This window comes from Microtus oregoni, unplaced genomic scaffold (assembly GCF_018167655.1).
Source record: "Microtus oregoni isolate MIOR12 unplaced genomic scaffold, Mior012 000010F_ref0000083, whole genome shotgun sequence".
NCBI classification, from domain to species: domain Eukaryota; kingdom Metazoa; phylum Chordata; class Mammalia; order Rodentia; family Cricetidae; genus Microtus; species Microtus oregoni.
In genome coordinates this window covers 2,156,421-2,169,191 of record NW_024543069.1, presented here as the reverse complement: position 1 = coordinate 2,169,191, position 12,771 = coordinate 2,156,421, and the positions used below count along the sequence as shown (strand labels likewise).

Sequence of the window (12,771 nt, the reverse complement as noted above, 5' to 3'; positions counted from 1 at the left end):
TGGCGCACACCTTTAATCCCAGGACTGGGGAGGCAGAGGCAGGCGGATCTCTGTGAGGCCAGCCTGGTCTACAAGAGCTAGTTCCAGGACAGGCCCCAAAGCTAGACAGAAATCGTGTCTTGAAAAATCAAAAAGAAGTAAGTTTTCTAGTAATACCTTTTTAAGAAAATAAAAATTGTATTCCACCATTCAAAGAATAATTGTGTAAGGTATCAATGTATTCTTCATCATTAAAAATATAAAATATCACTGAGTGGTGCTGACACTCCTTTAATCCTAGCACTCGGCAGAGGCAGGTGCATCTCTATGGGTTCAAGGTCAGCCTGGACTACAGAGCAAGTTCCAAGAGAGGTTCCAGAGATGCACAGAAACTCTGTTTCAAAAAAATCAAATAAGTAAATAAATAAATAATTTAAAAAGAGATTAAATTAAAAAATACAAATACAATTCTCGAAAAACCAAAAAAAAAAAAATCCTAAAAGGTAATAAAAAGCCAGATGGGGTGGCACACTGGAAAGCCTGCAGATCAGGAGTTCAAGACACCTGTGATCCTATCTTAAAAAAAAAAAAATACAAAAGAGCAAATGATGGGGGCTGGAGAGATGGCTCAGAGGTTAAGAGCATTGCCTGCTCTTCCAAAGGTCCTGAGTTCAATTCCCAGCAACCACATGGTGGCTCACAACCACCTGTAATGGGGTCTGGTGCCCTCTTCTGGCCTGCAGGCATACACACAGAATATTGTATACATAATAAATAAATATTTAAAAAAAAAGAGCAAATGAAACATCCCAGACAGCAGCAGCAGCAACAACAAAAGGTGGTAGTAAATCATATAACCTTTAAATATGATGTTTATTACATTTTCCAAAGTTCCAGGAAGAGGTGCGTGGAGGAAGACCTGAGTGAACAAGGGCACAGCCACGTCAAGGACCCCAGAGGCTCAGACCCAGGGGAAATGGCAAAGACTTTTCCCAGGAGGGAGGCTTAGAGGATGACAGACCCTTCCTCCAGTCTGTGTGTGTGAATTGAGTGTGTGCAGACCCCTCCTCCATTCTGTGTGTGGATCTGAGTGTGTGCAGACCCTTCCTCAGATCTGTGTGTGTGGATCTGAGTGTGTGCAGACCCTTCCTCCAGTCTGTGTGTGTGAATTGAGTGTGTGCAGACCCTTCCTTCAGTCTGTGTGTGGATCTGAGTGTGTGCAGACCCTTCCTCCAGTCTGTGTGTGGATCTGAGTGTGTGCAGACCCCTCCTCCATTCTGTGTGTGGATCTGAGTGTGTGCAGACCCTTCCTCAGATCTGTGTGTGTGGATCTGAGTGTGTGCAGACCCTTCCTTCAGTCTGTGTGTGGATCTGAGTGTGTGCAGACCCTTCCTTCAGTCTGTGTGTGGATCTGAGTGTGTGCAGACCCCTCCTCCATTCTGTGTGTGGATCTGAGTGTGTGCAGACCCCTCCTCCATTCTGTGTGTGGATCTGAGTGTGTGCAGACCCTTCCTCCGATCTGTGTGTGTGGATCTGAGTGTGTGCAGACCCTTCCTCCGATCTGTGTGTGTGGATCTGAGTGTGTGCAGAGAATGCCCACCACAGATTTCCCATCCAGGATGCTCACAGTCTGAAAACTGTTCCCCTACAAAGACCGCTCCTACTGTGCTAAGCCAGCTACACCAGTGTCCTCAGTCCATAAGTCCTGCCTCCTTGTTTATCTGCACGCATTAACCAAGCCTCCCTGCTCAATTCTATATAACAAACATGCTAAGCTCCTGGGGTACTGAAGTCCTTCATCAGAGAGCCCAGTCCACCCCATCCCAGCTGTTCTGTGTCTGTTCGTTTGTCTTTTCTTTATTCTCTTAATCAGGTCAAATCCCTGGAGCCATGACAAAGGATGAGGCAACAGGATTAATTAACAGCAAGAAAAGGTACTTAATGCCACGCCTGACGATCTGAGTCTGATCCCTAGGACACTCATGGTGGAACGAGAGAACCAACTCCAGCAAGTTGTCCTCTGACCTTCACAGGTGCACTGTGGCATGAGCCCATGTGTGTACACACACACAGAGTCCCTCTAAATAAATAAAACTATTCTAGAAGACAGAAGTCAAAATAGAAAAGTAGAAAAGTTTAAAGGGAGACACTGACTTTAAGGAGAAAACACTGATCACATGGCTATCTGGGCCTGTGACAAGACAAAAGGGATGGCCCTTGCTCCTGGAGTTCCCTGTTAGAGACTTCCACTATTTGCCAGTCAAAGCATCCTGACTTCTACTGCAGCCCAGACACGGAAATCTGCTGAGAGGCAAGATTTGATAAGGAGAATGCTAATGGAAACTGCTTCAGAATTTAAAGAATGACTTTAAAAAAGTATTTTATTGATGTGGGAGTCCTCTCTGTGTGCTGTGATTACCATTAATGAATACAGAAAATGCTTTAGATCTATAGCAAGGCAGAAATTAGGTAGGCAGGGAAAGCTAGGCTGAATGCTGGGAGAAAGAAGGGTGGAGTCAGGGAGAAGCCATGGAGCCTCTGCCAGAGACAGACAGGCTGAAACTTTGCTGGTCGGCCACGACCTTGTTGTTGGTGAGCACAGATTCATAGAAATGGGTCAAATTAATATGTAAGAGTTGGCCAATAAGAAGCTAGAGCTAATGGGCCAAACAGTGATTTAATTAATACAGTTTCTGTGTGATTATTTTGGGGCTAAGAGGCTGGGACGAACAAGGGGCTCCTTGCAACATTTCATATTTAGGAGAGATATCAACTATGAGAGCTTGAAACTGAGACTGCTCATGGGGGATGGGGGTCAAACAGGGCAAAGAGCAACACTGCCTCAAAGAGACGGGAAGGCAGGAGGATGGACAGACGGATTAAGACAAACACACACCAGAAGGAACTTCCAGTTCAGGTCTTGAATCCACCTTCTCAAATTAATTTCCTTACTTTCATTTGAAGAAATAGTTGAATATTAGGTTAATAAATAAAGGTTAATATCTTTAAAAATAGGTTAATACCCTGTTTTATTTATTTCTTTTTATTAGTCTGCTTTTGTTTCTTTTCCTAATCTATAATAGAGTTTTTTGTGAGGTATGAAAGTCACACAAGTGAAAGGATGGGAATCCCAAGCAGCTGGCGACTCGCCCTCCTGCAGCTACAGGATTACGTCAGGGGATTCCTGGGTAATTTGGTATGGACGAGATCTGTAGACAAAAGCAGTAACTGATAGAGCAGGTAAGGCAGCTGAAGGTCATGCTGTTCTGAAGACAACGGGGATCTGCTGACTAGGTTTAAAGTAACAATGACCACACCACAAGAGGACTGGCTGGCAATTGTAATCACAGTGAGAGCATACTAAAGATATGAACCAGGACTGAAAGCTAGGACAGAAGAAAAGAAAACAAAGGGAGAATCCCATAGGATCCAATGACTGATTAGATATGTAGGACCAACAAGAGGAAGGGATGAGGATTTCCACTTAATCAGTAGTTCTACTGAAAGAACATAAAGGCAAGCATCATATATCCCTACCCCTGAGAACAGAGGGGTGAGGACTTACACGAAATGCCTTCCGTGAGGACAGTGAATGTAGGAATTCCTTTTGGCAGAGTACTGCCAGTATTTCTCAGGCCGTATGATGACATGAACTAAACAGCTTTAGGAAAGATTCACGTAGCAGATTTCAAAGCACTGTTATCTTATTAAGAAAACTCGGGGGGCTGGAGAGATGGTTCGGTAGTTAAGAACACTTGCTGCTCTTGCAGAGGACCTGGGTTCAGTTCCCAGCATCCACACCTCCAGTCCCAGCAGGTCTGGTGCCCTCTCCTGACAGGCACAGGGCACACATATTTACACACAGGCAAAACACTCACACACACACAAAAATAAATAAATCTAAACAAAATTAAGACAACTTGTTACAGGGTGCTGGCCTAGCACACACAAGTTCAACCCCCTATATGGCAAGAAAGGTAGTATTTTTATAGAGGGTTTCAGGTTGTATTTTAAATCTATTAATTGAAAGAATAATTTCACTCTGCTTTAGTCCTGACACGTAAGAGAAAACTGCTGTGTGTAAAATGTAGACAGTTTTGAGCTGCCAATCACAGACTTACAGCCTGAGCTGTCGGGCTTTTCATCTGGAGGATTCCATGACTTGCAGCGTCTGATCAAAAGTACTAAGTGGATTTGTGGCTTGGATGGTTTGTAGTGTATCAGTGTGCTGTAGATGTAAAAACCAGCTTGTTTTACTGAGTTCATTAGGGGAACAGCTATGCTGAATTTATAACCTGGTGCTGTCTGTACAGTTATTACAAGATCACAGAGTTTCCCACTTCGAAGAACGAGTGTACTATACAATATCACGATGAGGCCACACTCAGGGGCATGAGTCTTTAGTCCAGGTAGCTCAGGATGCTGAACTCAAAGGATCCCTTGGTCTCAGAAAGGGGAGCCCTGGCTGGCCAATGACGTGAATTACCAGAAAAGGAGAATGGATGAGCACATCTACAGTAGCTCTACAGTTAAAGGTATTCTGAGACTTGTGTGTGTGTTGAGGCAGTCTCCAGATGCAGCCCTGACTGGCCTGGAAGGCAGAACAATCCTCCTTGGGCTTTGGCCCCCTAAGTGCTAGAATTACAGGCATGCATGCATGTTTGTTTGTTTTACATATGTGTATTATTTGTCAGAGTTAAGTGTTTTAGTAAGTCTTTTTTAATCTTTTGTATATTAAACTTTAAATTATATATAAAGACAAATAATGGAACCAATGTTTTATTTCCAAATTGCATGTCCATTTTTGATGGTATTTTCATGTTTGTATAAGAATGATAAATATGATAATGGGAATAACATATAAATGAAAAGTCTTGGAGACAGTTAGGGTAGAAATATTTAAAAATTACAAACCTTGTATGTGTTGAGACTCCATTTTCTAACAAGTTCTAATTTTTCCATTGCAGGATTTTTAATTTCATCTGCTAGAATTACTGCTCCACTTTTTGTGTGTGTTCTCTGGCCACCTGCATGATTATAACAAAAGACAAAAGCAAAATCCAGATAAACTCAGGGTATGAGAGAAAAAAAATGAAACCTGATGCCATTCACTTGAACTACGTAATCATAAAAAAAACCACAAAGGTTCCCACTGTATGAATGAGTAGAGCCTCTAGAACCACGTTAGGATAATTTCCTAATCACTTACAAATATTTCTGTCCATTAAACAAACATGTGGTTTGTCTAAATTTAGGAAACAAATTCTGCTCCAAACTTACCTTAAAAAACAAAAACAGTGAATGTCTGGCTGGTCTGTGGGACGCTTACTCTGTAAAGGGCCTCCATACCAGCGCCGGGCGCACGCTCAGATCCCTATACCAGCGCCAGGCGCACGCTCAGATCCCTATACCAGCGCCGGGTGCACGCTCAGATCCCTATACCAGCGCCGGGCACACGCTCAGATCCCTATACCAGCGCCAGGCGCACGCTCAGATCTCCATACCAGCGCCAGGCGCACGCTCAGATCTCCATACCAGCGCCGGGCACACGCTCAGATCCCTATACCAGCGCCGGGTGCACGCTCAGATCCCTATACCAGCGCCGGGCGCACGCTCAGACCCCTAGCACCACGGCTGGGTGTGGTGGTGCAGGTCAGTAACCCTAGCACAGATGGTGGAGAGGGGCTCAGCCGGCCTGGCTGATGTGATGAGTTTCAGGCTTAGCGAAAGACACTGAAGGGTGATGGTGTAAGACAATCACGGCTGACCTTTGGACTACACATGCACATATATGTGCAGGCACACACACACACACACACACACCAAGAATCAGGGTGGGTATACATTTTCTTCTCCCACTTCTTCCAATAGCCAGATTGCTTTTAGTGTAGCTTTACCATAGACCTAAGAATCAGAGCAATGCAAAGATAAAACGCTAATGCTATACAAAAAAAATGTGTGGTTTTCATGTTTTGATTTTGAAAGTGTCCCCTTATATGGCTCAGGTTAGCCCTGAGCTCATCAGCCTCAACCTTCCCAATGCTGAGATTACAGGCAAGTACTAATAATCCAGCCTATTTTCAGTATTTTGTTGCAATCACAAACTATCTGTATGCTGAGGCTGGCGAGAATACACAGCCTTCCCACGTGACCCACTCTCAATAACATGACTGTCAAAGTTCCCTTCCTGCTGGCAGGGGGCAGAGCTGCAAAGCCGAGAGGTCAGAATCAAGTAAGTGGACCTATACCAACCGGAGAAAAGAGAGAATGAATTAAAACAAATTACATTTTATTTTTTTAACCTTTAAAAATCATTAAATTTCAGGTCTGAGATGCAAACTAATTGCTTTGAAAAGACAGGCAGCAGCTAGAAAAATGATTTCTGTTATCGTTAGAGAAAGCAGCAGCAACAGCCATAACAGCCAGAAGAGCGCACGCCTAGAAACACAGAGCAAGCAATTATGCCCGGAGTTAGGCTGGCTGCAGCAGGAGAGGCCCTTCAGTCTGATCAGTGAATACCTGCAGAGACAGTTAGGTCACCTCCTTGTTGAGCCAGCTGACCAGCTGCAACCCTGCTGGGAGACAGAACGGACGGCAAAGGTGGCGCTGAGGAACCTGGAAAGGGCAGACATTAAACTGTAAAATCCGCTTCCTCCTGCACATGTGAGACATCTACTGACAGAGATCAACTGACAATTCCTTTAACACGGTCGAACACTGCGGTTAAGATTACAATTAATATGCCTGCTCTCCTGTGGGAAAAGATGCTTCATGTTCGCAAAGCAAGTGCTCTCACTCACAGAGCCTTCTCTCCAGCTCTAGTAGGGAATATTTCAAAGCCTATAATAAGATATTATTTCAATTACAATCTTCCCAGGTTTTCTGGATAAAATTTATATCAAATTCATTCATAACAGGAATGACTCAATATCTACTTTATATATAATTAGCAAGAAATGTACATATCCCATACACACATAAACAAGACAGCCTTCAGTTGTAATAGTATGAAAATCTGCTTACATTGAATTCAAGTATATGTCAGATCTAAAGAGACTACCACTATCGTTTAAATTAGAGATGTGTGTCTCTTTGAAGCTATTAAATTACAAAACTTAAAACTAGACTGGCTGAGCTGGGCAGTGGTGGCACATGCTTTTAATCCCAGCACTCGGGAGGCAGAGGCAGGTGGATCTCTGTGAGTTCGAGGCCAGCCTGGTCTACAAGAGCTAGTTCCAGGACAGGCTCCAAAGCTACAGAGAAACCCTGTCTCGAAAAACCAAAACCAACCAACCAAACAAACAAACAAAACCTAGACTGGCTGATAGACATCAATTAGTCTGAACAGTCACAATAAAGTTTACAAAGAATGAGGTTCAGGAGGTCAAACAGCTTCATATGGAGAAGTTCACAATCCACACAACAGGATCTCCACTATCAAATTAAATACTCAGTCACATGACATTTCAACAGGCTGTCCAGTCTAAGAGCCACGTTATACAAAGACCATCTCTATTGTCTAAGACACAGGGTTCCCATCATAAGGAAGCAGTAAACACAAGGAACCAACGACCAGAGTTCCGTGTCTGCTGACCTGGGGAACAGAGCTCTGCTGTTCTGTTCTTACAGCTCATACAACACAGGCCGTGTGTATAACGTGTGTAGCAAGTGATACAGCTTCCACACTAAAGGCAAACAGGGTGGGACTTCAGCTGTCTGCCTTGCCTTCAGAGGTGCCTACCGTTTTCCATATTTTCAGAACTGCAAGCCTTTAGATTTGTGGCTTAATTAGCCCTCCCAACTAAACTTAGCTATCAAAGGTGCTCACTAATTCCCACAAAATACTCTTAAGAATCCAAAATCATAAGGCTGGACATGGAGGTACACACCTCTATTCCTAGGACCCAGGAGAGGTCCCTGATGCAGGATTGTCATTTTGGGCCACCCTGAACTACACCTGACTGTAAGACCTTCTCTCCCAAAAGAAAAAACAGAACATAAAACTTTGTTGCTGCCTTTTAAGCTGTCCTAGTCAGCAATTTTAACTCCGCAGAACCAGCAGCACTGCAGGAGCTGCAAGCAGCCTGAGGAAAGTCTGTTCCCTGGGACACAGACTCTTTCACAGCTACTTATCTAGATCTCTGTCCCTCTAAGAGCTCAGGATTCAAAGGCAGAGGTGGAATCCTGCTCCCCAGAGAGGCTGAGTAGCAAGCAGCTCACCTAGCCCTTCTCCCCCCATCTCCAGAGAAATCCTTCTGTTTTTTTTCTCACCCCTCATAATAAACCCTTCTCCCCCAGGCTCCTCCCTACAACTTCCAGTCAGCTAACTGCTGACTCAGCCTCCCAACCACAGGTGAAATTTTCTTAATCAAACACATCTTTGCATCATTAAACAAATGTTCCAGAGCATAAGCAAAAGCAATACCCCTTAAAATGATATTCTACAACAAAACCTAAAGATCTTGCTAACTGACTAAGTTTGGTGGAATTAGCCAATTTCCTCTCAACAGAAATCCTGGCAGATGCAATGATTACAACTCTCATTTAAACAACAACAACAACAACTTGGACCAAGCATTTGTCCTTGTTAGGAGCTTGGGTTTACTTTTGACTGTGTTGTTACTGATCCTGCCACATTTTTGTTGTTGACCAGGTATAATTTTTAAACTTTAGCAACAAGTAGAAAAGTTTATTATTAATTATGTAATAACTAGTCAGCCTTGTGTCCAGAGAGCTAACAATGACCTAATACCTCTAAGTTTCTTCCCCTAAGACTCATGTCATTCATTCCAGTGCTCATTCCTACACACGTCTTAAGACAACAGTGTCTCCAGTAAGTGCTGAACTAGTTAAGTACACAGAATTCTCTTCTGAACTAGTTAAGTACACAGAATTTTCTTCTGAACTAGTTAAGTACACAGAATTCTCTCATGAACACACTGATCTGTTCAATAATGCATTGTAGGTTAAAACAAGGTTTATAAACTCAGTTCAAAGAGAGGAACTACTCCCATCAGCACAAAACATACTCATTTTAATTTGAGTATTAGAGAGTATTTACAAATAAGTGAAACTGGCTGGCATTTTAATGTTAGTGTATTGCACATTACAATGGCCATTTTAGGCCAATTACTCTACAACCCCGTTACTTACAGGGGAAAAGATTAAATCAAATGTCACACAAATAATTTCATTAAAAATAATGAAACTATCTACACAACACATCGGTTTTGTCATGAGACTGAACAGAGCCATGGTATCTGGCAGAGACAGAGTCCGGAGTGAGGCTGCAGTAGCCGTCTGTAAACATCAGGGGCTGTTATCTGAGTCGCTCTTCCTGAAGGACTCACGGAGCCTTTGCCCGACGTGGTCTCCAGGCAAACCTGGCAAACCAGGAGGTCCCATGTGGCCTAGAACTGCTTAGTGGTGGCTTAGCGCACAGAAACTGACTTGCTAAAAGAAAGGCTTCTGCAAAGCGACCGTTCAGTTCACCAGAGCTGATCCACCTGCTGCCGTTGCTAATCCATGACACACCCCAAAGTGTCTCTCCTCGACAGATCCGACCCATGTAGCCAGGACGCCATGTTGACACTAACATTTGAAACTGGGGCTGGGATGTAGCCTAATGGCAGAGCACTTGATTCGTATGTACAGGGTCCTGAGATCAACTCCCAGTACCACAAAAATAAGTATCAATTGATCAAAAACTGGTGTCAAATTATGTAAAGTAAGTCAATAAGCAATCATAATTTTAGGCATTTAGTCAACCCTTTCAGACGACAGTTTGCAGGTGTTAGTTCTCTTGTTCTATGATGTGGGTCTCAAAAACAGGTACTTAGGGTGTCAGGCTTGGTGGCAAGTGTCTTTACCTGCGGAAGCATTTTCATTAGCCCCCAAACTACTTTTTAATAAACATGTCTTGATTTTTGTTTTTAAGAGTTTTACAGATATACACTGTTAAAATACTGACATAGCTCAGGAGGCAGAGGCAGGAGGATCTCTGTGAGCTTGAGGCAAGCCTGGTCAACAGAACGACAGGACAGCCAGGGTTACATAGAGAAATCCCGCCTGGTCTTGAAAAACCAAAAACTAGGGGAAAGAAAAAGAAAGACTAGCACATTTGCTTCTGTTTTTATAAAGGAGGGGAAGTTCGGACAAGTGAGGATAAGGAGTAAGGGGAGAAGATGATCAAAACGTACTGTATGTATGTATGAAATACCAAAGAATTAATGGAAGATTACACTAAAAACCAATGAAAAGGCTACAGGCAAGTCAAGAACAAAAGATTTTCCCTTTGCATTAGAGACATATCTGCATATTCATGTGAACAATCACATACTTCTCAGATTGTGTGCAGGAAAGAGTCAGGGCAGGTCTAACTGTCTGTCCTTAAAAAGGCTGTTTACAAGACTGGCCTTTGTCCAGATGTTGAGAAGATGACTTTAAAAAGCTCCTTCCAGAGAAGGCTTGGGCCCAGGGCCGAAACTGTTCACACAAACAGTGTGGTTAAGGTTGAGTGTCTATAGACTTATGTTAAGTCTAGAATATTGAGGGTGCTCACAGGAAGCCTGTTGTAGAGTCCTAACAAAAGCCCTGTATACAAAGTGCTCAATGAGCTTCCCCCTAGCAGCTACACTTGGAGTTTGTTGCCACAACTCACAATGAAAGAGTTAACAGTCCCTGGCATCGGCACTAGGAGACCCTTGAAGCTGCTGCCTTACTGAGCACTGGTGGCTGTCCCTGTAGTAAGCCGTGGTGTGAGTGCTGGCTGAGAATGAACGTCAAGGTGATCTCACAATTTCCTATTTCTTTTGAAATCTATAATCTGTATTTATATAAATCAATAAAGTTACAATTTCTGTGGTTACAAGCTAAAAGTATCTAAGTTAATCTCTTAAAAATAAGTTTACAGCTTGATTTAACAATATTTTAAAATTATTATTAAAAGTATTCCTTAAGCATAAGCTGAAGGGGCTGAAGGGGGAGTGTGCGTGAGCTGTAGGCTGTGTCTAGTGTGTGAGCCACAGGCTGCATTCTGGAATGGTAGGCAGTAAAATTATACATGCTGGCATACTCACATAAAGACCAGGGAAATGATTCTTAAGTTATTTAAATTCAAGAGAAAGATGATTATGTTTATGATCACTTTTCATCACAGAATTTTTTTTTTTTTTTTTGAGACAGGGTTTCTTTGTGTAACAGTCCTGGCTGTCCTGAAACTCACTTTGTAGACCAGGCTAGATTCAAAACGCACAGAGATCCGCCTGCCTCTGCCTCCCGAGTGCTGGGAATAAAGGTGTACACCACCACCGCCCAACTCTTCATCACAGAATTAAAGAATTCAGCTTTTGTCTTCTTTAACAGAACTGGCACTTTCTGAGCCTCCCTTCCTCCACTTCAGTCATCTCTACAATATGTGGTTCTTACCTTGGGATGCGCCTGCGTCATTAATCCCCTCTTGGGTGCTGTCAAAGCCATGAGATGTAATCTGAGTTTCTGAGAGTCCAAGTCCAGATGGTAATGAACGCTTCAAATCCTTAACAACATTTGAATAAGAGAAAAAGAGCTTGGTAAGAGAGCTCATATCACACAGCATTTCAGAATTGTGTCTTTAACTACAATTCATGATATTTTTCTCTTTCTACAGATTATCCTTAGATTGACATGGAATTCTGTAATGATCAAAAACAGCAAGATTTGCTATTAGGTGGTACAATGTATGCCAAACACAACATACCTTTACACGGATCAGGTTAAGGTATCAGGACACGAAAGTTTGGAGAGATGGGAATAAGGGTGAGGCAGAATGCATCTCAGTCTAACAAAGACCCTTGTAGAGGAGGCAGGAAACTCTGGGCGGTCATTATCACATTACTGTCAAAGCAGGCAGGGCAGCAAGGAAGCATCCAGGGCCAATGCAGTTAAAGTCTCCACTGAGAGATGGGGGAGCAGGAATTAGGAAAAGGCCAGACAAAATAGGAAGTTTAATCCCAATTAAAAGTGGGTTAAATAGTAGATGTGATTGGTAAAATAGTAGATTGATGTGGTGAAAGAACTACTTGAAGAATATTAATTTGGGACACATGTAAGGACAGCTTAAGACTTAGAAGTTGCGGGGTGGTGGTGGCACACACCTTTAATCCCAGCCCTTGGGAGGCAGAGACAGGCGGGTCTCTGTGAGTTTGAGGCCAGGCTGGTCTACAGAGAGAGTTCCAGGACAGCCAAGGTTGTTACACAGAGAAACTCTATTTTCAACCCTCCCCCCAAAAGAAGTTAGAAGCTAAGGTCAAGACCAATCCCCTCCCCCAAAAGATGAAATTCAAGATTAATTAAAAGTAAAACGTGTGATGAAATTCTGCTACATGTTCAGTATCATAAGTGGAATAACTGTGTCTGGAATATACAACCGGCCTGAGCACAACACAAGATAGATAGGAGTGAGGTAAGCCAGTGTAAACACAGCTGATTTCCATAAGCCAGACAGGAGCAAGGTACGTCAGGGTCAACACAGCTGATTTCCATAAGCCAGACAGGAGCAAGGTATGTCAGGGTCAACACAGCTGATTCCCAGCAGCTCTACGCTGCTGCTGCTGGAATAAAAACATTTAGCACAGGTTAAGCGACACCTGTGACAGCAACAGGCTTTGAAGACAGCATTTTGAATGCTTGTTGAAGAACTTTCTCAACTCTGAGATTCCTCTAGCCCTTAAATGTACCCACTAAGCTTTTCCTGCTCAAGGCACTGGCAACCCTCAGCTCATTTTCTCCAATCTTTCCATTGTTATCAGCGTG

General features: G+C 43.1%; 1 protein-coding gene across 4 annotated transcripts in view; it reads right to left on the bottom strand.

Moving 5' to 3' along the window:
• Arfip1 (ADP ribosylation factor interacting protein 1) overlaps positions 1 to 12,771 on the bottom strand; it is a 63,077-nt gene that overhangs the window by 26,145 nt on the left and 24,161 nt on the right. For 3 of the 4 annotated variants that reach the window (XM_041659268.1, XM_041659269.1, XM_041659267.1), the window contains exons 3-5: positions 11,407 to 11,515; positions 6,499 to 6,594; positions 4,894 to 5,006 (exon numbers count right to left, since the gene is read on the bottom strand). In XM_041659268.1, coding sequence (XP_041515202.1) covers positions 4,894 to 5,006; positions 6,499 to 6,594; positions 11,407 to 11,515 — 318 coding nt within the window. The remainder of the gene's footprint in view (positions 1 to 4,893; positions 5,007 to 6,498; positions 6,595 to 11,406; positions 11,516 to 12,771) is intronic. The other variant, XM_041659270.1, reaches the window with a different exon arrangement.